Source organism: Oreochromis niloticus, linkage group LG6 (assembly GCF_001858045.2).
Source record: "Oreochromis niloticus isolate F11D_XX linkage group LG6, O_niloticus_UMD_NMBU, whole genome shotgun sequence".
Lineage (NCBI taxonomy): Eukaryota > Metazoa > Chordata > Actinopteri > Cichliformes > Cichlidae > Oreochromis > Oreochromis niloticus.
In genome coordinates, this window is record NC_031971.2 from 13086790 (window position 1) to 13109320 (window position 22531).

General features: G+C 40.3%; 1 protein-coding gene across 3 annotated transcripts in view; it reads right to left on the minus strand.

Annotated features, from left to right (window-relative positions):
- The window catches only part of LOC100701042 (protein sidekick-1), a 262584-nt gene that overhangs the window by 76095 nt on the left and 163958 nt on the right, over window positions 1-22531 (minus strand). For all 3 annotated transcript variants that reach the window (XM_005460732.4, XM_005460731.4, XM_019360120.2), the window contains 8 exons: window positions 19051-19153; window positions 16004-16179; window positions 11749-11832; window positions 6836-7030; window positions 5446-5562; window positions 5146-5313; window positions 4276-4378; window positions 3980-4153 (listed from right to left, as the gene is read on the minus strand). In XM_005460732.4, the coding sequence (XP_005460789.1) occupies window positions 3980-4153; window positions 4276-4378; window positions 5146-5313; window positions 5446-5562; window positions 6836-7030; window positions 11749-11832; window positions 16004-16179; window positions 19051-19153 (1120 nt within the window). The remainder of the gene's footprint in view (window positions 1-3979; window positions 4154-4275; window positions 4379-5145; window positions 5314-5445; window positions 5563-6835; window positions 7031-11748; window positions 11833-16003; window positions 16180-19050; window positions 19154-22531) is intronic.

The window sequence follows — 22531 nt, forward strand, 5'->3', positions numbered from 1 at the left end:
ACAGTATGGCTCTGTTCTGGGACCCTTCCACCTTTCCTCGTGTACATGTGGGAAGCCTGAGGGAGAAACATCAGCAAACCCAGAGCGTGAAACAGAGCTCACGCCAACAGTAACAGATATGAAGTGATTACACCCTCAGTCACACAGGCCTAGAGACCTGTATTCCCCGAACAGTTCCAAGTGGTTGCTAAAAGTCACTTTGAAATCAAATGGTAAAGCCTCATCAATACATTCTACATTCAACATTCAACATTCTGCAATTAATTGCCAAGTGGTTACTGGAAATTGCCAGCATGAAATTAGTTGAAAAATTGTGCACCATGCTGAACCAAATAACTCCATGGAACTGCTTTGGTTGCTAGCAGGTTGCTGCAGTTGCCAGTAGTTTGCATGGAAGATGCTGACTTGTCTGCCAGCACTCACCAACTACCTACTAAGTGGTTGTGAAACAGAGCATGTTCGCCTTCAAAGTAAAAGTTGTGCCTTTTGAAATGTGTTGGTTGAACAGCCTGGTCTCCATTTCCAGTTGCTGTACTTGGGAAAGTAAATGGCAATTGTTGCAGTCAAGCCAGTGTCTTACATGCAAACTATAGGCAAGCACCTCAGTCTGCTGCTGACCAAGGCAATCACAATCTCTCTATTATTTTAGGGGGTTTACCTTACAATATAAAGCACCTTGAGGTGGCACTGTTTGAACTGAATTGAGGGTTTGTGCAACCATCCAGTCTCATCTGTGTGACTAGGGCCTAAGTTAGATGTGGGTTGCAAAGCTGCTTGCATAGGAAGCAGCAACTGTACACAGATCAAAGCAACTAAAATAAGGCCACCCTCTATATTCTTTTGCTTAACCATACACTCATTTGAACCACATCTTACTGCTTATACACTTATTGCACTATTTTTACATATTAGGTAAATGAAACACAGCTTTAAAGAGCTTTATACTGAACTTTGGATCTGCTGGTAAAATTAGGTTATTTTTTTGACTTGGACAATTTTCTCCTATTTCAGGTCTTTCTTGCAAGCTAGGGTCCCAAAATATTTATTGTTGCTGAAGCAAGACGCAAGACTGACACTGAATTTACTTATTTAACTTTTTGCAAAGAAGGGAATACATGCTTTTTTTCAGACTGCTACACTAGTGTCCTGATTGCTTATGTATCCATTTGCATCTCATAAACGTATCTGTGACAATATGCAGACTGTTCAGTAGACAGATATTTGGTTTCCTGTGTTCTGTTATTCTATTAAATATGTGAGGTGCAATACTGCTAGCACTGACACCCAGGCTAGATCTTGGGTCTGAGCCAGGATCAGTTCCAGTGGGTGAAATCTTTTAAATATGGCTCTGCCTTGCATATATTTACTCTGTACGTGCACTGCATCACCGCGTCTCATCACATCTATTAAAAAATACATTTTCCACACATTTTCCCATCCCTGCCCTGTTAATAACAAAGAAAGCAATACAGGTATTTTCATGAAAGCAATAAAGAAATCCACATATTTGATTACACCAATCTTAGCGTATCGTAAGTCTTTTCATAGACTGTGGGCTCGAAGGAGGAAAAGGAGAGAACAGCAAATCCTAGTGTCACTACATATGAAGGCTGCAGGTGCTGGTAGAAATATTGAGACAACATAAAAGAACAAAATAAATATATTTACACTGAAACTATAATAAAAGAGAGAGTCCCCTGTGTACAGACTGGCTGTATCTCATATTCATAAGCTTATTAATTATTTCTAAGCTATGGACAACATAGCTTTCAAAGATATGTTGTCCAAGAGCTCTGCTTCGACAGCCTGCAAGCTCCTATTAAGGGCATCAGATAACGTGGGTTGAAAACATTTGCCTTGCTTCCTTTTTCCCTTGTGAGCAACTTTGCAGTTTAACATTTAAGCACAAAAAGAAAGGGAACTAGAGGAGATGTGGAAGAGGAATAAGACATACTGTAATGTTGTGAGAGGAAGAGGAGGAGCACACCAAGAAATAGGAGGGACACCAATGAATGAAGCTCGGAGGGAGCAAGGGGAAATGAGAATGATGTTTTCTTCTCCGAGCTGACACGATCATATTAATTAATGGATGAGCTTAGAGAACATTAGAGCAAGTACCTTCACACCGTCCTTACAAATCACAAACACACACATAGGCACAGACACACTCCCAGACACATGAATGGGTCTTACGGGAGTTGAACCAATAACCCGCTGGTAATTAGTCTGTCTCCTCAGCCGCCAGCGTCTGTTAGCCCCTGTGACCCATTGATACTGAGCTAACGAGAATGTCAGTCACACACGTGGATACACGCAGCTGCGCACGCATACACCACGCTCAGAAACACGGGTGTATAGAAATCCCATCCAGGCCAGCATGTTTTTGCACAGCAATAAACACAGATCCGCTCCCTCCCTCTGCGTCTGACATACGTAACCTCTTGTCTCTCTATAATTTAGAAGGATGTGGACTCATGTTCATTCTCTTTCCTATCCGGCAATTATATTAATATATCATAAGTGCCTTTTAGAAATGTATTATTTAAGTGCCTATTAATATACAAATACCACTACCTGTTCTCTCAGTGGCTGTAATGAGGCTGAGTGGGTCGGAGCGTGGGATACACGCTGATATGTGTGTGTGTGTGTGCGTGCATGTGTGTATGATATGTTTTAATCTGAGCATACCAGACACAAAAGGTGATGTGTGGAATCTGCACATGCTGCACACTCACTGATGTATTATCAGTAAGTGTGCAGCATGTATAGAGAAGATATGTCATTACATAACATTTAGGGGTATCTAATAACAGCTAGTCGTGTCTTTAGTTTCAATGGCATGAACAGAGTATTTGATTTAGAGGTTCTGACCCTGCACTGAACATGGCTATTACTAGACCCAAGCGACTGTCTTATTAGACAACTGATGAAACAAGTTGACAACAATCATTTCTTTATGTTTGGCAGTGTACCAAATTACCCATCTGCTGCGTCGCCTAAATTGCACCTTGTATAGTCAGTCTTTTTTGTAAAATGCTGTACCATAAGGCGTACGTCCTGTCAGTCTTATCAGTAATTTGAATCAGCCAGATTGCTCGCTATGGATAGACTGCTCCCTCAGGTTTTTAGACACTGTTACATCAAAATCGTTGCTGTGTCGAATCCTGAGGAAGGAAACCGCTGCTGCCAGAAGATAATGATTTACTCACAGTTTACTCAAATAGAGTTATCACAGAAAATTAAAGATCATCAGACTATCCTGAGGTGTAGGGTAAGTTAAAATATATTTATGTGCTTCTGAATTTAATAAAGAAACCTAATTCTTTGGGAAATGCTTTCTTTCCAAACCGAGTTAAAAGAGAAGAATAGTGCTATTTTCTTGTCAGTGTACTAAACATGAAACTAAAGCAAGCAGCCTGTTAATATAACTCAACACAATGCATGCAAAGAGGAAAATCCGTAGCCTGTAGCTCACGTATATTTTATTGGTTTAACTTACACTATCTGTTATAAAAACACAACAAGTGCCTTTCAGTTGTTTAAAGATTTTGAAGGATGGCACATTTGCAGAAAAGTCCTTCGAGTACTCCAGCAAGTTAAATGGATGCAGCCTTGTTATGCTTCCTTTGTGTTTTATCCAGTTTAGCAGAGTTGTTGTAGTCAGTGTTACTTATTCAGTGGTATAACGCTGTTCTTTATCCTCTAATGTGCAGATTAGGTGGAAATAAAACTGTCTGTATTTTATATCGTAGTTTGTGAAATCCTACTCTAGACTAATGATAAGTTTAAGGAGACCTATTGCATTTCAGCATCCCCCAAGTGTCTGTTTTTCAAAAAGCCCAAGGCTGTTTACTTGGCCTTGCAGGTTTTTGCTGTTAATGGCTAAATTTGTGGCCGTTCTTAAGGGTGGAAAAGTCAAACAATGACCTAAAACAGAAGAAGGTAAATAATGCAGAAGGAATTTATTCCCTGAACTCACATGACTTCCAGGCGTGCAGGGCGGGAGTCATTGCCAGCTTGTGATGTCACAGTGCAGGTGTAATCCCCGATATCACCTGACCACGTCTGGCTAATAGTGAGAAGGCCTTGGCGTACAGACACTCGCCCCCCACTGGTCGGAAGAACCGGCATGCCGCTTCGCTCCCATTTATAGCTGCAACAGAGGAAGAATTTGGGTGCTTCAAAACTCAAACACAATAGTTTACAAAACTGTCAAACACAGCAGAGAATCAGACTTGGTATTCATGTATGTAGTAAAAACTGAGGAGCAGGTACCTGATACTGATTCTGGGGTCGTGTGTAGCGTCACACTTGAGAGTAGCAGTGGTTCCTTTGATAACACGCTGGTCTGTTGGAGGCACAGAAATGACTGTGCGATCTGGAAAGAGCAGAGAGGTGTGATACATTCTGAGGCTTAAATTAAATATAATTAATACACACCTGTTAAATCACACTACAAGGCACGGCCTTGTTTAAAATGTGTACATTTAAATGTTCCTCAACAGTAACGAGATACGAATTAGTTTGCAAGAAGATAAACAACACACAAGCATGCATGCACCCACACCTACGCACATTATAACGGTGTGGAAAACAGCTGAGTATCAAATTACTGGTGCTTTGCTCCACTCAGGTGTTGCATATTATTTAGAGAGAGAAAAGCGGCATTGGTGGAAAAACAAATGCACATGCAGAGTGGAGAGCATCTGTTATGTCCCTAACTCAGTCACCGTGCACTTGTGATGTGACCGTGTCTCCAATAAATTGAAGGGTATACGTTTTACATTTATCTCACAGCTCAACTGAAGTAAGGATCTGACAGTGTGTGTAATTGAACTGTGTTTAATCTAAAGCTGCCAGAACATATATTTATATGTATGCAAAAAAATAAAATAAAAAAATCAGCCAAGCAATTGGTTTATTGGCTAATCAATCATCCTCTTGCTTGGCAAATCCAATGATTAGTTCAGCGCTGAATCAGCCAACTGCATCAATAACCAATCACTGAGCTGCTCACTAAACTGAACTAATACTATTGGACAGGTATGGATAAACTAGTGTTCCATGTCTGTTTTTGTCTGTTTAGCAAATGTATATTGAACGGTTTAATGTGCATTTGTTTGTGTGTCCGTGCATGTGTCTTACTCCACACGGTGAGCGTAGCTGTGGCGTTGATGGTTCCCTCCGTGTTGGAGGCGATGCAGGTGTACTCTCCTGAATCCTGGAAGCTGACTGGCTGAACCTGCAGACCACCTGACTGCAACAGCGTGAAGCTGGGAACCTGGACAGAGCCGCTGGCTAAGACCTGCGATCCTATGGAGGGACAAAATAATAAATTAGCCTCGAGGTGGAGGAAAGTCAGCACATTTTAATTACAAATACATTATGTCAGTGCGTGTGTGTGTCTCAGTGTGGGGTGTCTCAGTCTTGGAGCTTCATTGCTACCTTTCCTCCAGGTAATAGCAGGTTTTGGAGCTCCGTTCGTCTGGCAGGTAAACAAGGCTGTGTTGCCATCAGTCACTGTTTGGTCAGAGGGAGGTGATGCAAATGTGGGGGCCACACCTGAAACACACGGAGGGAGCATGAGAGAGCAGAAGGCAGAGCAATGAACATTAGAGGACACTGTGGATAAGGAGAAAAGAGAAAGACTTGAGCTACAGGATGAAAGTGTTTACCTGAGCACAACTGCACCCTCTCTGATCAATGGAGGCTTTATTCACTACGTGTCTGTGCATAAATCTTGATGGCTCCATGGAGACTTTTAATTATAGCATAATTCTCGCTAAACCAAATCTAACTTTCTAGCCTGATACATATTAAAAACCATTACGTCAAAGTAGAGGGATCAAATTAATAACAATGATAATAAAAAAATATATACTGGCAGCTCCCCTCAGCCTCCTAGTAGATTCACTTGACCTCTGACCTTAAAAGTCACTAAGATTTGGTCTTTATTAGAAACACCTATGGTATAAATTGGAAATCCTACATCATCTCGTTCGTAGTATGTTCACAAATTTGCCCAAATGGTGGGATCACAACAATACCTTTCAGTATTTTACGGACTCTTATTTGCTAGTCATTTGACCAAAACAGAGAACACGCCCACACAGGACATGCTTTTAGTCAAACACATGTTATCATCTGTACAGATATGATCCAGAGAGAGGTTGACAGCATTTCAGGTGTATAACACAGCTGGCAGTTTCTGGATGTTTGCAGGATTCAAAACCTATTAAATTTTCCCTTATTTCTTTTGATATATATTATTGTCACAGTTGTATATGGACAAACTTTAATATATCAAACCTGTGAGCCAAAAGCTCAGGATTCATACTACTTTACATACTTATATCAGTGAGAGAGCATATCCCTGGTATGGTAATCTTAGCCCCAATACTCTGGCTGTGAGAACAGCAGCCGCACCCACACGGTGTTCAAACCTATTGTTTACAAGTCAATCACAAGAAAGCTGGCAAGGGAAGAGAGCAAAAACAGGTTGTTTCAGACAGAGGATGAACTGAGGGGCTAAAAGGAAAGCTCAATCGTCCACTGTCTTTTCGGGGAACCCGAGAATGGTAACAATTTTACCTTGAGTTTCATGAATCTCGATTGATTCCCCGAAAAAAATAATCTAGAAACTAAACAATGCTGAATATCAGCGCTAGTAGTGAAGGTAGAAAAATGACAGAGTCAAAGTAAGTGACAATAAAAAAAAGAAAAAGCTGGTAGAGAAGTGAAGTGATACAACAGTGAATAGAGTCAGAATTCAAGGCTGATGTAGGTTTGTATATTCATGCTTGCGTTCTTGTGTGTATGCATCAGAGAAACTCACTGGAGACAAAGAGCTGTGTCTGTGCTTGAGCCTCTCCAGCAGGGTTGCGAGCAAAGCACTGGAATATTCCTCCGTCTCCCGGCTGCACCCTGCGCACAGTCAGCCCGTTTGCTGCGCTGACCTTGTAGCGAGGATTGGCCAGTTTGGAAAGAGGCACCGTGTCCTTATACCACTCAATCCTGGGCTGAGGCACACCTACATACATGAATGCACATGGCACACAAAAGCACAGTGTAAGAACATTTTTCAGTTTTCTTAATAAGCAGCTAGCTGACCTCACTGCTGAGCAAACCACTCCAATTCCCACAAAAACACACAAAAACACACAAAAACACACACACACACACACACACACACACACACACTCATTTCAACAATCTTTCTTCTCTTTTATCCAATCTCTCTCTCTATAAATATGCATGTGGGCATAATGACCGCTAATAATATATTGATTGGACGGTGTGGGTGGTAGGGTAAGGGTGGCAGAAAGGTCCAGAAAACACTCTGAATAAAAGATGTGGGCAGCACATCGAAGAGCTACACTATCAGCACCCACCTGTCTGACAGACATGCCAAATATGACAGGCAGGGGGCTCATGCAATTACTCTGTCTCAAACCCTTCACACCTGTGTGTGTGTTTGTGGCTGTTAGAGGGAGCGAGAGCGAGCGATGAATTCGTTTCTCACTCTGTTGGTGTCAAGCTTTCACAGACACGCGTGACGTATTTTTCACCCCCTCCTCGTCTCACTCACTCTGTCACCGTGCGCTCTTTTCTCCTTCCCTCATCTCTCCTCTTAGCCTCCATCCCTTTCTCTATAGCCTGAGGCCCCTGCTATTTAATTACACTGCCACTGTATCAGATTACTGAGGAGGAACATAAACTCACTCAGTGTGTGTGTGTGTGTGTGTGTGTGTGTGAGAGAGAGAGAGAGAGAGAGAGAGAGAGTGCGAGAGAGGGAGCGAGAGAGAGGGGAGGATGTTGCAGTTTTTAGAGCTGTATCCAGCCCGGCTCATATAACTGTTTTCATGTAATCCATTTAAAGACAAGAGTCATGAACAAGTGCAATTTTCAGGCTCGGTCTCAGCATACCAGCATGCGCTCACAATGCCAAAAGTAAAGTGTCATTGTTCATGAAGCCTTCAAGCTAACGCACACATATATCGAATGATGCCAAACCCCTGCTAAGAGAGTCACCTTGACGCAACTGCAACAGCAAACAGCAGGACAAGAGCTGCAAATCTCAACAGTTGACATGTAAAGCTGACATAGAAGAAATGAATGGGATGGCACAGTGCTCCCCCTGTGGCTGCATTGGTTCTCACCGTGTGGTCTGGTGGCCTCCCACAGTCTGGAGACTTACACATTACATTAACTGGTGATTGTAAAGTGAATGTGTGTGGATGGTTATCTGCAATGTTGCATGTAATGCATTCCCGAACAATGCAGTGCTTTTTATAGTTCCATGTAACGTGTGACACTTTAACTACACTTTTAGTGAAGTTAGATTTTTCAGTAGTGCAGTGTCATAACAAGTTACTGTACTAAACTTACTAATTTTATACAGTTACAATCATGTTGTTGCTTATGTTCTTCAGTTACTGGCAAGAGAAGTGCAGAGAAAGAAAAAAAATAACAAACATGCCGTTTTCTTACTCCACTTGTGCTACAATCTACTGACTTTGGTTCATGTGCAGGGAGGAGGAAAATGGTAAAGCAGAGTACAACATTTGAGGAGTGAAGATGTGGACATTGCTTTTATCTTTAATCCATGAAAGGACAAGAACACAGCGGTAAAGTGCAACCTGCACGCAGGAGTGGTAACACAACTTCAGCTCTTTGCAAACATCTGCACAGACAGCATGCTAACACAAAGCTAGTGAAGAACCGAGAGTGATGTTAAAGCTGAGTGTTTGGCAGCCCAGCAGCCAGACCCTGAACTTCAACAGGTAAAAAAACAATGATGAGCAGTCAAGCTGGCAGCTTTGTAGCCTTGATGTCTATTCACACCTGTTTCTACAGTACAATTACTGTGGTGATCACTTTGAAGTCTCTCCGAGCTGGTTTTTCAAATTTGCATTGTGTTGCCAGTTTTCAGCTCATACATACACACTAAAAGAAAGATTTATTTTTATAAGATAAGATAAGATGTACAAGGTCCTGAAACCTAAGGTTATTATTGTTAATTGATAATTGTGTAACAGTGCATTTCAGAACATGTAATGGAGTAATACAAAAGTAATATAATGAGTAGTCTAACAAATTACTTTCTCCAGCAAATAATTCAGTAACATACTGCATTACTTTAACAAAAAAAAAGAACAACATCTAATAATTACTTTATTCAGTAACAATCCCAACACTGGTTAGGTGCCTGTGGTTGCTTAAATAGCAAAAAGCAATTATTAGTCTGTAAACAGAATTAAAAACAGTCCAAAATGTGAAGGAACACAAAGGGCATCACAACAATAGCAGATGGTTTAACAGTGAACAAAGGGATTACAGGCCTACACACACACACACACACACACACACACACACACACACACACACACACACACACACACACACACAGAGCTGATTAGCTAACGAGGCACAACTAAACATAATTAACAAAGGTGAGCACAAACAGGGGAAGACAGAACAGGAAGTAAAACTAACGGAAGACAGTCTTCAAAGTAAATCAAAAAGTAACCTGGAAGACAAGACTAACATGCTCAGACCCAAAACAACAAGGCAGCACTGAAGGACAAAGGAAATACTGAGGGAACAAAACAGGAAAGAACTAAGAACCTCAAAATGGGAAGCTAACCTTAATACAAACCAAGAATATAAAACAGCTCAGCAGTAAGGCGATCTAAAGTGGTAGCCAAAATTCCATTGAGACTAAAGAATGACAAGAACTCATATATGACAAGAAATACTGTTCAAAATCTGAAATCAAAGGAGGAGTCAGAAATGCAAACTAACAATAATCAAAACCCCCAAACGCTAGCATTATAGAAAAACCCAAAAGAAACCCCAAAGACACTGAATAGGAATATAATGTACTAAAAAAACCCACCACAACAACACATGGACGTAGAACCATCACATCCTCTCTCTCGCTTAGTGCCCGTCACCCAAAGTTAAAGAAGCAGTTAAGGTGAGACACTAAGTGCTAAACATTGTTTGCTCAGTCGGTCAATTTTGAGACCGTGTCTTTTTTCAGAGAAAACACTTTTAACTTGGATGTTTATGCAAATTAATACATTTCTAATAATATAATATCTAATTTTGACATTTAAACATCACATTTAGGAAAACCTGTAATACTGACATAACATGTGGACACAAGTATTGGGTCACACCTCTTAATCTTTGAATTCAGGTGTTTTTAGTCCCATTGCCACAGGTGTGTGAAATCAAGCACTCAGCCATGCAGTCTCCATTTTCAATCAGTTATGAAAGAATTGGTTGTTCTAAAGAGCTTATAAACTCCGAGTATGGGGCTGTGATGGCTGCCACTGGTTAAACAAGTCAGTTCGGGAAATTTCCTTTCTCCTAGATTCTCCACGCTCAACTCTAAGCGGTATTATTGCAATGTGGAGGCGCTCAGGAGCCACAGCAATTCAGCCATGATGTGGGAGCCCATGCAATGTTACAGGGCGGGGTCACCGAGTGCTGAGGTGGGTAAAGGCTCCAACACTCTGCTGACTCAATCACTGCAATGCTCCAAACCGCCTCTGACATTAACATCAGCACAAAAACTGTGTGCTGGGAGCTTCATGCATTTCCACGGCCGAGCAGCTGCTCCAGGCGGCCCAGTACTTTTGACTATATAGTGTGCACTGAACAGTTCTTCCTGTCTATATCCTGAAGCTTTTTCTGAGGTATTTGTTCTTAGTCTTTGTTTATTCATAGCTTTATTTATACGACAGTTTATTCCTACAAATATAGTGGAATTTGACAATTATTAGCTGTCTGGTGGGAGTATTTTCTGGTTTATGAAGTCATGAAAAGAGATTTTTAAAATCCCTTTGATAAAAAAAACTCTCATATATCAACAAAATGAAACAACAACTTGGTTTATCCAGTGTTCAGATTTGTGGTCTGGAAAATTATGCAAATACACACATATTTAGAGACATAATGCATTATTAGCATATCCAAATATAACATTTCGGAAAAGTAACACAACTATTGAGCTGGGGAAGTTTGATGGAAACAAGTTAAACATTAGTGAGTTAAAGAATAATTAAAAATCTGACGTGCGAGAATGCATCAGCTCTACGCCTCATGTGGTGGCACGCACAAGCAGACTGTGAGATTCAGAACGCTTTAAGTGGCTGCTGGATCATTGAATGCATGTGGAACAGCCTTCCCTGACACTTTTCAGGCACTGGAATTTAGAAACTTTGTGAAAATAATTTTCATTGTTTGTTTTATTTCATTTTCACACAGCCGTAAAAGGGGAGGGGAGGTTTGATGAAGTGTGAATCTAGACAAGGACTGAGACAATACAAAACTGAGACTAACGCTATTATCGTTTTAAGAAGAGTGCCTAATGGAAGTGTTACATGTTTCATGTAATAATCTGAGTCACCCCAGTGAGACTGCTGGTCTTCATCTTCTCATTACACACTTCAGTTTAAAATTCCACTATTTATTTCCTGTCTGTTTCTACTGCGCTTTGTTGTATTTTATCAATAAAGCAAGCCTTCCCTCGCAGACAGCTGGACGTCAGCTTCAAGGAAACAAAGTGACACCTAGCTTTTTGACCCAACTTCCATTATGGTTATTAGAAACATGTATAAAAATTAAACAGGTATAAAATTACCCCCCCCCCAAAAAAAAAACAAAAACTAAGGCTTATGACAAACTTAGATTCTACAACTTTATACATACAGCTATTTATCACATGCACATGCGTACCTGCAGCCAGGCATGGGATCTCCGCATTCCTGTCGAGCTCTCCAAATATCTTACTTTTTGGCTGAGCGGTCAGAGAGGGCGGTTCTGCAAAGAAAAAAAATTGTAATAACACCAAGTCATTAAACAGCTACTAACAAACTCTCAGTTTAGGCGAATAAATAAATAAAAGGCTGAAAATGAAAATGTAACAGACAAATTTACAGTTTGCCCTCTCCAAGTATTTATTCCTTAATAGAGGAGACTTGTAATGGAGCACCGCAGAATAAAAATGGTTCCCCTCTTGGCACTGAGTAACTTAAGTGCCAGTGGAAGGCAGGATTTTGTGTCTATATGCTCTGTGAAATGACTTCCATACACAGCCGCAAAAAAAACACATTCGGGGAAGGTCCCAAGGGGCACAATCCTCCTTTTTTTTCTTACACAACTCCATTTTGCTGCCAATAACTGCTCCATCCAAACATCTTCACCAGCACTGCTCTAAGTGCTGACAGCAGCAGTGAGAATAAACAAAACCTTGAATGTAAATATATGCTTGCATATATATAATATTGTAATACATTTTACTTGCTATAAAAGAAGTTACCTACTGCTGCACAGACTCCATTTCTCATTTTTTAAGCACTTGTTAATATTTACAAAGAGATGACAGCTGAGTCTGTGAGTCCACACAATGGTGGCAATTGTTCACCAGAGAATGACTGAGGAAAATGAAATGTCCAGTGTATGAATTAAATAATGAATGTGTATTTTGGCTTTTGCAACAATATACCTCTTATTGAAAAAGGAGAATTTTAATAAAAGTTTCATTTGTGTGCTCCCCCCCCCTCCCCTCCCCCATAGGTTTATGGTAATAACATGCAAACAATGAGGTTTTTACAACTATGCTGTCCCTCTATTGAAAATCCCCTTTTTATCCCACATGTTATTTTCTTTTCTTTGCATCGTATTTCAATAGACAGCATTTTCACTTATTGCCATCACTACCACGCAGGAGTGCTGTAAACCTCAGGACTTTCCATCACATGAAACAAGTCCTGTTTTTGTTTTCTTACTTGATCTTTCAGTTGGCGCATGGTTACGTGTAGTCACCAGAACTACTTTTTTATAACAGAAAAAGATCACAGATCACGTTGAAGACCTTTTCACAACATTCACCATATTTTAGAACCCATGCGTCATCTTATTTCCTTTGTTACCACACTCCTAAAAAGAGAGCATTTGATTTCACTGCATCTAATTCGGATGTTGAAGAGCCTTTATTGAGAGTACGCCGCACAAAAATGCGCTGCTGAATGGAAGCTGGTGAGTTAAAATGTGGCCCCAATCTGGAGTACATGTGTGGCTGAAAGCGAGACCACCCTCACATCTAAACAGCAGACTGAAGAGAAAACACAAAGTTCTTTTTAGTTCTTCCAGGCAACTTTTAAACCCACATATGTGCATCACCTATCTTTACTGTGCACTGTGCAATTTTGCCTGATTTTTGACAAAAGAAAGAGGAAAGCGTGCAGTGAAGAGCGAACGGGAAAACAAGAGATGAATAACAGCCATATGGTGTGACGCTGATAACATAGCTGCATTATTCTCCTTCAGTCAGGTGAGTGCAAGAACCTAGATGCCAAAACACAACAAAACACATTTAAGAGTGTTTGGGTGGCTGGTTTTAGGGATTTGAGCTTTTGTGGATTCCCTGATGTCTGTCTGCAAAACAAAGACAGAAAACAACAGCAGATATATTGTTTTTTGCACCGCTAGTCGTTTGTACAGTATACAACACAAGGATGCAGTATCATACATATTCCGATTAGAGGATCGGGGCAGAAAAGAAATGAAATTGAATAATGAATGCCTTTGAGGCTGTCTCTTTCTTTCAAACAGACACATACACTATTCTGTTTAGGAATCCCTTTTATTGCATCAAGGTCTGTTGAGCCCATAGCAGAAAAAGAGGATCAGTACCAATGTATTCATCAGTCACTTCTTTTCTGATACATATGAATGCATCCAGGCTTTTTCCCTGCCAGGCAGGCCTTAACGGTCCTGCCGGCCTAATGAGGAAAGATAACTTAGAAAAAGGAGTTTTGGGGGGGAAGACAAAGAAAAAGGTTCAAAAATTGGTGGCAGATTATGAGGGGGCACAGAACGAGAATAAGTAGGGTATAAATATTCAGGCGGGTCTTCTGAATATTCTGTGGGCGTAGGTAGTCGGTGCTCTCTGCTTAGGTGCTCTTTCGCACAGACAATCACAGCAGAGTAAAAAGATGCTAAGAAACTAGAGGAGAGAAGTTTCGCCTCATCCATCACATGCTCCCTGCTCGTGTGTATGTTGTTTTCTATTACACGCGCACACGCAGAAGACAGGAGTGGCTTCTACAAGAGTGCTCTTGTTTGAGTGCTTTCAGCATCCTCTTATTGATTGGTGACTCCAGGGAGAGGGGCTAATTGAGCTGCCGGGCAAACAGGCATATGTGGCCACGGTGCCATTTTGTGATTGTGTGTAAGCATGAAGTGCACACATGCATGTTTTTGTTTGAACACGTGGGTGAGTTTGTGTGTACATGAATCCAACAGCTGTTTGTGACTACAATGGACAATTTAATGGTAAATGTGGACAACAGATTCAGCTCGAGCAGTGCTGTAGCTGACAGTCACTGCCTCGGGTGCTCACAGTCCAGCTTCCAGGAGAAAAGTAAGAATAAATGGAGGAATAAACAGAATGACACAGTGCCCGGAGCAACGAATGTACTAGGAAAGACAAGAGCGAGGCTAAAGCAGAAATTAATCACATGTTGAGGGCACTAGTGGACCTACCCAGGACAATCATGGATAATTTTGTTAGGCAGTGTGTGTACTTGTATTACTCATGTTATGAGGACATAAATGTCTTTACACAATAACACTGTGGGGACTTGCCTCCTTTTTGGGGGCAAAAGTCCCCTAAACATAGAGTTAGGCCTAAATATTTTTAAACACTGACATTTTTGCTATTTTAGTTATTCAAGTTGTTCTTTCAATATAATAAATAAGAGCTTAAGGTTCAATCTTCAGTTCGAGAGGCTGAACAAAAACATTGCATTAACTGTTGAGAAATTACAGCAATTTTCATAAACAATCCCAGAGTTTCAGGCGCTCAAATGAACCAGACAAATTAACACATTCATAAATAAAATGAACATTTTCAACACTTTGTTGAGAATCTTTCCAGAACAATGACTCTTTGGCGTGTGGAACTCATGGATATCAGCGAACAATGGGCATCCTTTGTGATGATTATCCTGGCCTCTCTGCCATCCCTCTCTTCAGTGTTGTTTGTTCTCCCTGCCCTTAGTCTTTTATCAGCAAAGTGAAATGCAGCTCAAGTGAGCTGAAATCAGGTGACTGACTTAGTGCAAAATAATTTGCTTCCTGACCTTAAAAACAAATAATGCTGGTTTGCTTTTACAGTATGCTGTGCCTCACTTTTCAAAGCACCGTCTAATACATATGAACGTAATCTCTATACAGTTCATCAGACTTCTAACATGTCTCAGTGACACTGGTAACATGCGTTCATGTGCATCACACAGATAATGCTTCAAATTACAAAGTGGAAATTATTCTTTACCATGGAAAGGATTCTGTGATCATCCACCACAGGCATCGTCTGTGGACGTCCGGTCATTTTACGTTCAACAGTGTGTTTTTTCTTCTCACAATATACCAGACTGTTTGTGAAGATTTGGAAAGTCCTCCTGTTTCTGCTCTTTTGGATGGGTTTATTTTCTTTTTATGAATGGCCTGTCTCACTTACATTTAGAATGCATTATGGGTTCACAGAAAAATCTTCCAAATGCAAATGAAAATCTCCTTACTATATGAAGAAATAATGAATTTCCATGAAGCATCTTTTGCGTGTAATTACACTTAAGCCCCTTAAAATAGGGGACTGTGTATAAAATCATTATCCCTCGACAGTTAATGCAGTATTTCAGTTCAATCCTTGGAATTAAAGCTGAGTTTTCACATTAAACCAAATTTGTCAAATTCATCGACTGCAACCTGAATATGTCATTTGTAAACAGCTTTTTAAAAAAGTGAAAAATATATGGGACTAATGGTAAATAACACAATCAATTCAACCCAACTTGTTTTTCGATTTAGGATAAGTGACGAGAATATGAATGTAAGTCAGTGTAATGTCTTCTGAAGTGAAATGATGGAAATCTGAATGTGAGTGTGTCTGTGGGTGACTAAGTGACTGCTTTTTTCTTCTTACCCATTACAGTGAGGTGCGCTTTTGCCTCCACGGGTTTGGCAGTGCTGTTGCTAAACGACGCTTCACAAACATATAAGCCCGTGTCAGAAGAGGTGGGGGCAGGAATAATGAGCCGTTGCCCACTGGAAAGCCGACGCCCATCACGCTTCCACGACACCAGAAGGCGGTCCACTGGTCTGAGAGGAGAAGAGAAAGGAGGAGAGGAGAGGAGAGGAGAAAAAGAATGAGCAGAACTGGGTGGCAGAAGGCAATTACAACATATTAAATCCATCAGTTTATTTGTCAATGAGGCAGGAAATGAATGATGACAGTCTATATCAGAGCAGTCAGCTCTACTCAGCATGAAGGAGCTTCAGTCAGTTACTCTAAATGTTGGGAAAGGAAATGGGTTTTCGTGTAAAATGAAATTTTGTTTTGGATAAACAACACGGAAAAAAAAAAACATTCTTTTGTGCATGTGCATTTATGCAAGACAGCAATGTAGCAGCATATTCTCAAGCCATAATAGTGCAGCTCATTTTTTTCCCTTTTTCCAACAATTTATTTCTTATCTTATGCAGTGAACATGTACCTGATTTAGCATGACAACAGCTACTAATGTAATCAGCGTCTGGAACTGTTCTTAAGATGCATTTTGCCAAGGACCGCTCAAAAGCTCAGGTAGGAGACAGGAAGCTATGAATTTCAACCAAAATGTAGTGATGCGAATATAAATACAAATACTCATTAACAAAATCAGATGAAAAACTATAGCTGCATTTAAACAACAAGATAGATAATGTTGGTGTCCAGTTTCTTCACTGTAACATTCACAATTAGGTTTATATTACAGATATTAAAAGTAGTACAGCAGGAGTCATGACACAAACAACAGGAGCAGAAATTAAAGAGACAACAACGATAACAAAACGATTCATGAGCAAAGCTGGGTGTAAAATACATCTGCAGAATACTTTATATTAGAGATCATTAGCATTACAATGTTAGTATTAATGTTTATTGGATTTTTCCAATATTTCTTTGCCTTTTTATTCTACTAGCAGTCACACTGTTGGTGGCAGTAGATGACACTAACAAAGAACTTTATTAACAAGGCACAAAGCGAATGAAAAGAAGGCCAGTGCGTCAACCATGTTTGCATTCAATGCCTGGATGAATTTGTGATACAGTCTGAAGAGGTTAACGACCAGAAAAAACTTCAGTGCTCGACCGACACATTTCGGCTCACAGCCTTCATCACGGTCATCACGCATAATGGCTGCATCTCTTCAGACTACTTTTTTCTCCAAGCACCTTGGAAGTAAGAGAAATTGTGCCAAAAACCTCTACTTGGTTTGAATTTGAGATACACAAATCTATTCTCCCATGTACAGTGATAGACTGTTTTGGACAGAAATCCAGTCATTTGGTCGATGACATGGTCGATGACATGGTCATACAAAACTCGTATCAAAGTTTTTCTGGTGGAATCTTTCATTTTAGATGCCGTCCAAGTGTAAATAAAACACAGCGAGCACTCTTTGTCAATCACATTCCAAATGTGAAGTGAAGACAAACTTGAATTTAAAGACACCTAACCAGCAGATATGGAAAAAATTTGAATATTTGCAGACTCGGTGGTTCCTGTCCCTTATAAAGAGTGAAAAGTGGATTTTAAAACTCTTCCTATTAGGTCTGCTGGGACTGGGCTTCCAATCAGCTTCTAATCATTTCAGCACTTTAGCAGGACAGCGCTATAACTCACTGATGATTAATGGAGGTGGATAGCCAATGCTTTTAGAATTTAGCACTACTTTAGATTTCATTGCTCAAACTCCTATTTCTCCCAGGTATTGTATAGTATAGTTTCTCTCTTTCGGTTGTTTCCTGGGTACAAGACTATCTCTCTGGTGTGAGAATTTCAGTGGGTGCCTCTCTGATAGCAGAAATAGTCACGATGGAGAGAAATTTTGCTGACAGAAAAATGTAGGAGGCTTCTTCTACGTTTTCAGAGCAGGCAATAAAACAAAACAAAGAAAACAAAAACCTCAAAACAAACTTGTTAGTGTTGAATTAAATATCACTTTTCTAATAGCTTATTAGACTGAGATGGTTCCTGTGCTGTTTTGTAAAAGCTAATGTAGCTACATTCCAGGTATCCATTATGTGTAATAGTCACTTGATTTTTTTATACCTTGAGTGCTACCCAGTGGTCAAGTGCCGGTCAAGTGCAGCAGAAAAACATTTAAAGGGGCTCTCACAAAACAGAGCAGCCAGACTAGGTCAGACTTAATAACAAAATCTGACAAAACCCTTGTACAAACAGAACAAAAGTAGGCAAAAAATATCACCTGTTGAGTCCAGAAAACTCATCATTCTGACTGGCTGTGCTCTTATCTGGTCATTATAGCCTCAGTGGGACTTTTTTTCCTATTAGTGTTGGACTCATAGGAAAACCTGCTTCTGAGTGAATATAACAGAAGATTATAATATAAGCATAAAATACATTCTCGTCACATATTCCAGGAGGAAAGTGGGACTGCGTTGATTCACTTAACAATTCTTTAAGCAATTTAAACTAACTGAATTGATGCTGTTTACTTAAAGAACTGACATAAATCAAATAAAAGTATGGAGAAAATCGCTTTACTTTTCCTGATCAATTTGTTCAACATTTACAGAACAGCCAGTATGTAGATGTTTCTGTGTAAAAGTTTACTGGGCTGGGATGTATTCCATGCCTATGAGTTCAGTGTTTGTATTGTAATACCTACTCTGCACTTCTTAAATACTGTCCCTGACAAATATTACCCATAATACAATACAATAAAAAAGAAACTAATCAAAACTAAACTAAAATAATGGCTAGGATAATCAGTCGTTCAGGTAATTATTGTAAGCTGTGTGAGCTGGGTGACCCAATGTGAGTAATACAAGTGAGAGGAGAAAATTTGCTGAGCTACAAGTTTCCGAGGTGTCCTCTAAGTGACCTGGAAGAAAAGAAACCGTTCACCCTCTGCAGGGCATGTTTGTATATGCACGTCTGCATGCATGTAAAAGGAGTTTACCTAGCATTAGCAATGCACTCCAGTATAGCTTCATTTCCCGCCACCACTGTTGTGTCTTTTGGACCAATCACGATAGCCGGAACCACTGGTTCTGACTCGGGATCTGCAACAGAAAGAGAAAAAAAAAACGAGAGGCGGGTTAGCTCATAAACCATAGACAGCAGCATGATCTCAGACCCAGATCACTATGGTCTCCCACATGCGCACACACTCAGTGTCGTACCACACTTAACTTTGTGTAACAAACATGACTACACAAAGCTAACCATCACAGTTTCCACAGTTTTAGTTCATGGATGTGAAAACTAAGCACAGCCCACGATTCAGTAGCCTGAAGAACCACAAAGTAATAATTTTGTGTATGAGATTATCAGTCTCTCACATTACTGTGGAGGAATTTTCTGTGCTTGGCATCATTGTCCTGTTTGATGCAATTTTGTCCAAATCCCCAAAAAGTTGATTCTGTTCATCGGGATGTAGCGTTATCAGTGGGCGAAAGGTTTCGTCCCTCACCCAACTTTATAAACAGTACTTTTGTTTCTTGATGACCATTGATCAACAACCACTGATCATAGACAATTGATCACTGATCATTGATCAATGGCCATAAGTACCATTCACAGAGAGTTGGGGACTGGCTGCAATCACAGGTTGTGGATGATGAAAAATGTACCCTCGTTCCCCTCTTTGATCCAGAGATGGTCTTTCCCTTTTCACGTAATTCCCCAACAACTGAGACTGAAGAAGACACTTGGATGAGTGACGAAAAGTTTCTCCCACTGAAAACACTACGTCCAGATGAACCAATCAACTTCTTTGGGATTTCCTTACTTGGACGATTGAGCATCAAGACAATTTTGTCCAGACTTTAACTGTCAGACAGAAGCCCTCACATCTGACTCTAGAATACTTTGGTATACAGATGAGTTCATGGTCAACTCAGTGACTGCAAGATGCCCATGTTCTGCGGCTGCAAAGAGAGCCCAAATCATCACCCCTCTATTTGTTTGTGGCATCAGTCTGACCTCAAGGTGAATTTTTTGGTATGTCTACTTCTTGGAAGATTGTGGAATTGTGTTAGAAAACACCCAAACCTTTCATTTTATAGAGAAGCTCACACTTCATGATGATCAATTAATCTAGTTCATTTGATTATCTGGCTGCTATTCATTCTGTTCCTATGGAAACAGCAACGCTATACTTTTTCACATGACTATAATTTATGCATTTACTAACATAGAAATCTTTCCTAATATTTGTTTTGTTTTTATTTTATTTGTATTTAAAAGAAAGCAAAACTAATAAGAGTCTTAAGACATCTTGTTTAAGTAAAACTTGCTTTATAAAATAATCATAAATAAATGAATAAACAGCCAGACTAACTTTGAGGTGCTTTATTTATATTCTGTTAAAAAGCATAGTGTACACTGGCTGAATGAACTTATACAGTGGGAGCACAGATGCAGCATCATTTGGATGAGCAGAAAGAGTGACTGCATCATACCCACTGCGCAACATCTCCAACTGGACAGTGTCTGCTCATAATGAAGACAGTAACAGAGATTGAAAGAACTGCAGTGAAATTTGAGGTGTTAGTAAGTGACTGTGAGAATATAGATGTGACTGAGAAAAGACTAGAAGTTCTGATAAAACTTTCTTTCGGTTTCTAAACAACTGTGTCCTCTTATCTCAAACATATTTTCAGTTGTACACACACAAACAGAGTAACTCGCTCTTATAAACAACAGCATTCTTTCTGTCTGAACCACACCATCCAGTATATAATGATGTACTGGAGATAGCATGGCGATGTGTCTGAGTTACAATTATACTGCTCAGAAAAAAAAGTACAGTAGTGTGAGTATATGAAGAATGATTTATTGCCCAAATGGTATGTGGGAGAGTACTGTGGTGTACGTGCAAGATTATGATTTTGTGTGTGTGCGAGAAAGTATGATTTATGGCCTGAATGGCCTCTCATAAGAAGAGAATGCCTTAGAATTGTTATCAGTTTGAAAAGTATAACATTTGTTCAGAATATAGCAAAAAAACCAGACAAACAGAAAAAATTATGTCAGTGTTTTAAAGATTTTGTGAAGCCTATATGTTACTGTTATGGCTCTGTAAGAGTGTGTGTGTGTACATGAGTGTGTGTGTGTGTGTGTGAACTTCCCAGTGCATCGACTATATAACTGATGAATATGTAGATTTTCAAAATGGGGGGGGGGGGTAGTAGAGTGTAAATTAACAGACTAGTTCTGATAGGGGTTGGTCGGGGTAGAAGGAAAGGAGGGGGCATAGAGGGGAGGTGAGAAGCAGCTTTGATCTTCCCTTTGAAGGGAACGAGGAAAAGGTGGTAATTGACTCTCTGCTCTTTATTCCCCCCTCTCATTCTCCCTCTTCTCTTTTTTTTTAAATCAGAGAGAAAGCGCTGAAAAGTCATATCCCGCTGTCACACGGACCTGTAATAAGACATGCGGTGGGAAGACAGGCAAGCGATGGCACACACAGATACACACACACACACACACACACACACACTTGAGCGCCTTGACACCAACACTCAGTGAGTGGAGGCTGAGTCATTAATGTAGAAGATAAGTAAAGTGACACCAAAAGAAAGGTAGAATAGACAGATGGAAGCAATCGCGGAGGTCTCTATCACTCTTACTTTCTTCGTTGCACACATTGAAAGGTCTGGGCTCAGAAAAAAGAAGATGGCTTAACAGGAGTGGGTGGAAGACGCAAAGAGGCTGAGCGACGATGGGCAGGCCGAGGTAGAAGCAGATGGAACAAGGGTATAGTGTCCATTAGCTGTCCAGTGTAGGAAGCTGAGGTCAGAGAGGGAGTAGTAACCATCAGCGGACCTTAACAGCAGCAACAAGGCCACAAGTAATGAATGGAAGGGGATGTGAACCCAACCTATTAACCTGGCCCGTGCTCTGGGGGGAGCAGACCGACAAATCAGGACAGCAAGAACACTGGCATGGCAAGGGAGACAAAAAAAACAAAAAAATAAAAAGGGCTTTGAGGAGGGAGATCGGGTATATATGCAGATGGGGAAAAAGTGAGGGGGGACTTGTGCAGATGGTCTTTTCCTTCCTGGAGTGACAGACATGATGGAAGAAATAGAGGGGGAAGCAAAATGCCATACGGTTGTGTGATCCTCGCTCTTCTCTTTTCTCTGTCAGCGTGTCTAACATGCTCTTTCTCTGGGGAAATCTCTTATCATTTCATCTCGTCTGGATCTCTTGTTCCCCACTGCCTATCCTCCCTCCCTTATTCCCTATCATCCTCTTATCTTTGCCTTTTAGTTTAAACTGGGATTATTAAATTAATCTTCTTCAACTTAAACAAGGACAGATATTCAAACTGGCAGAGCGCATTATTATACATGCGCATGCAAGCTGTGGCAGCTAAAAGGCTCGCTCTAAAGATTCAACAAAGAGAGTCCAGAAAGTTTAATCTAACTCTATTGGAT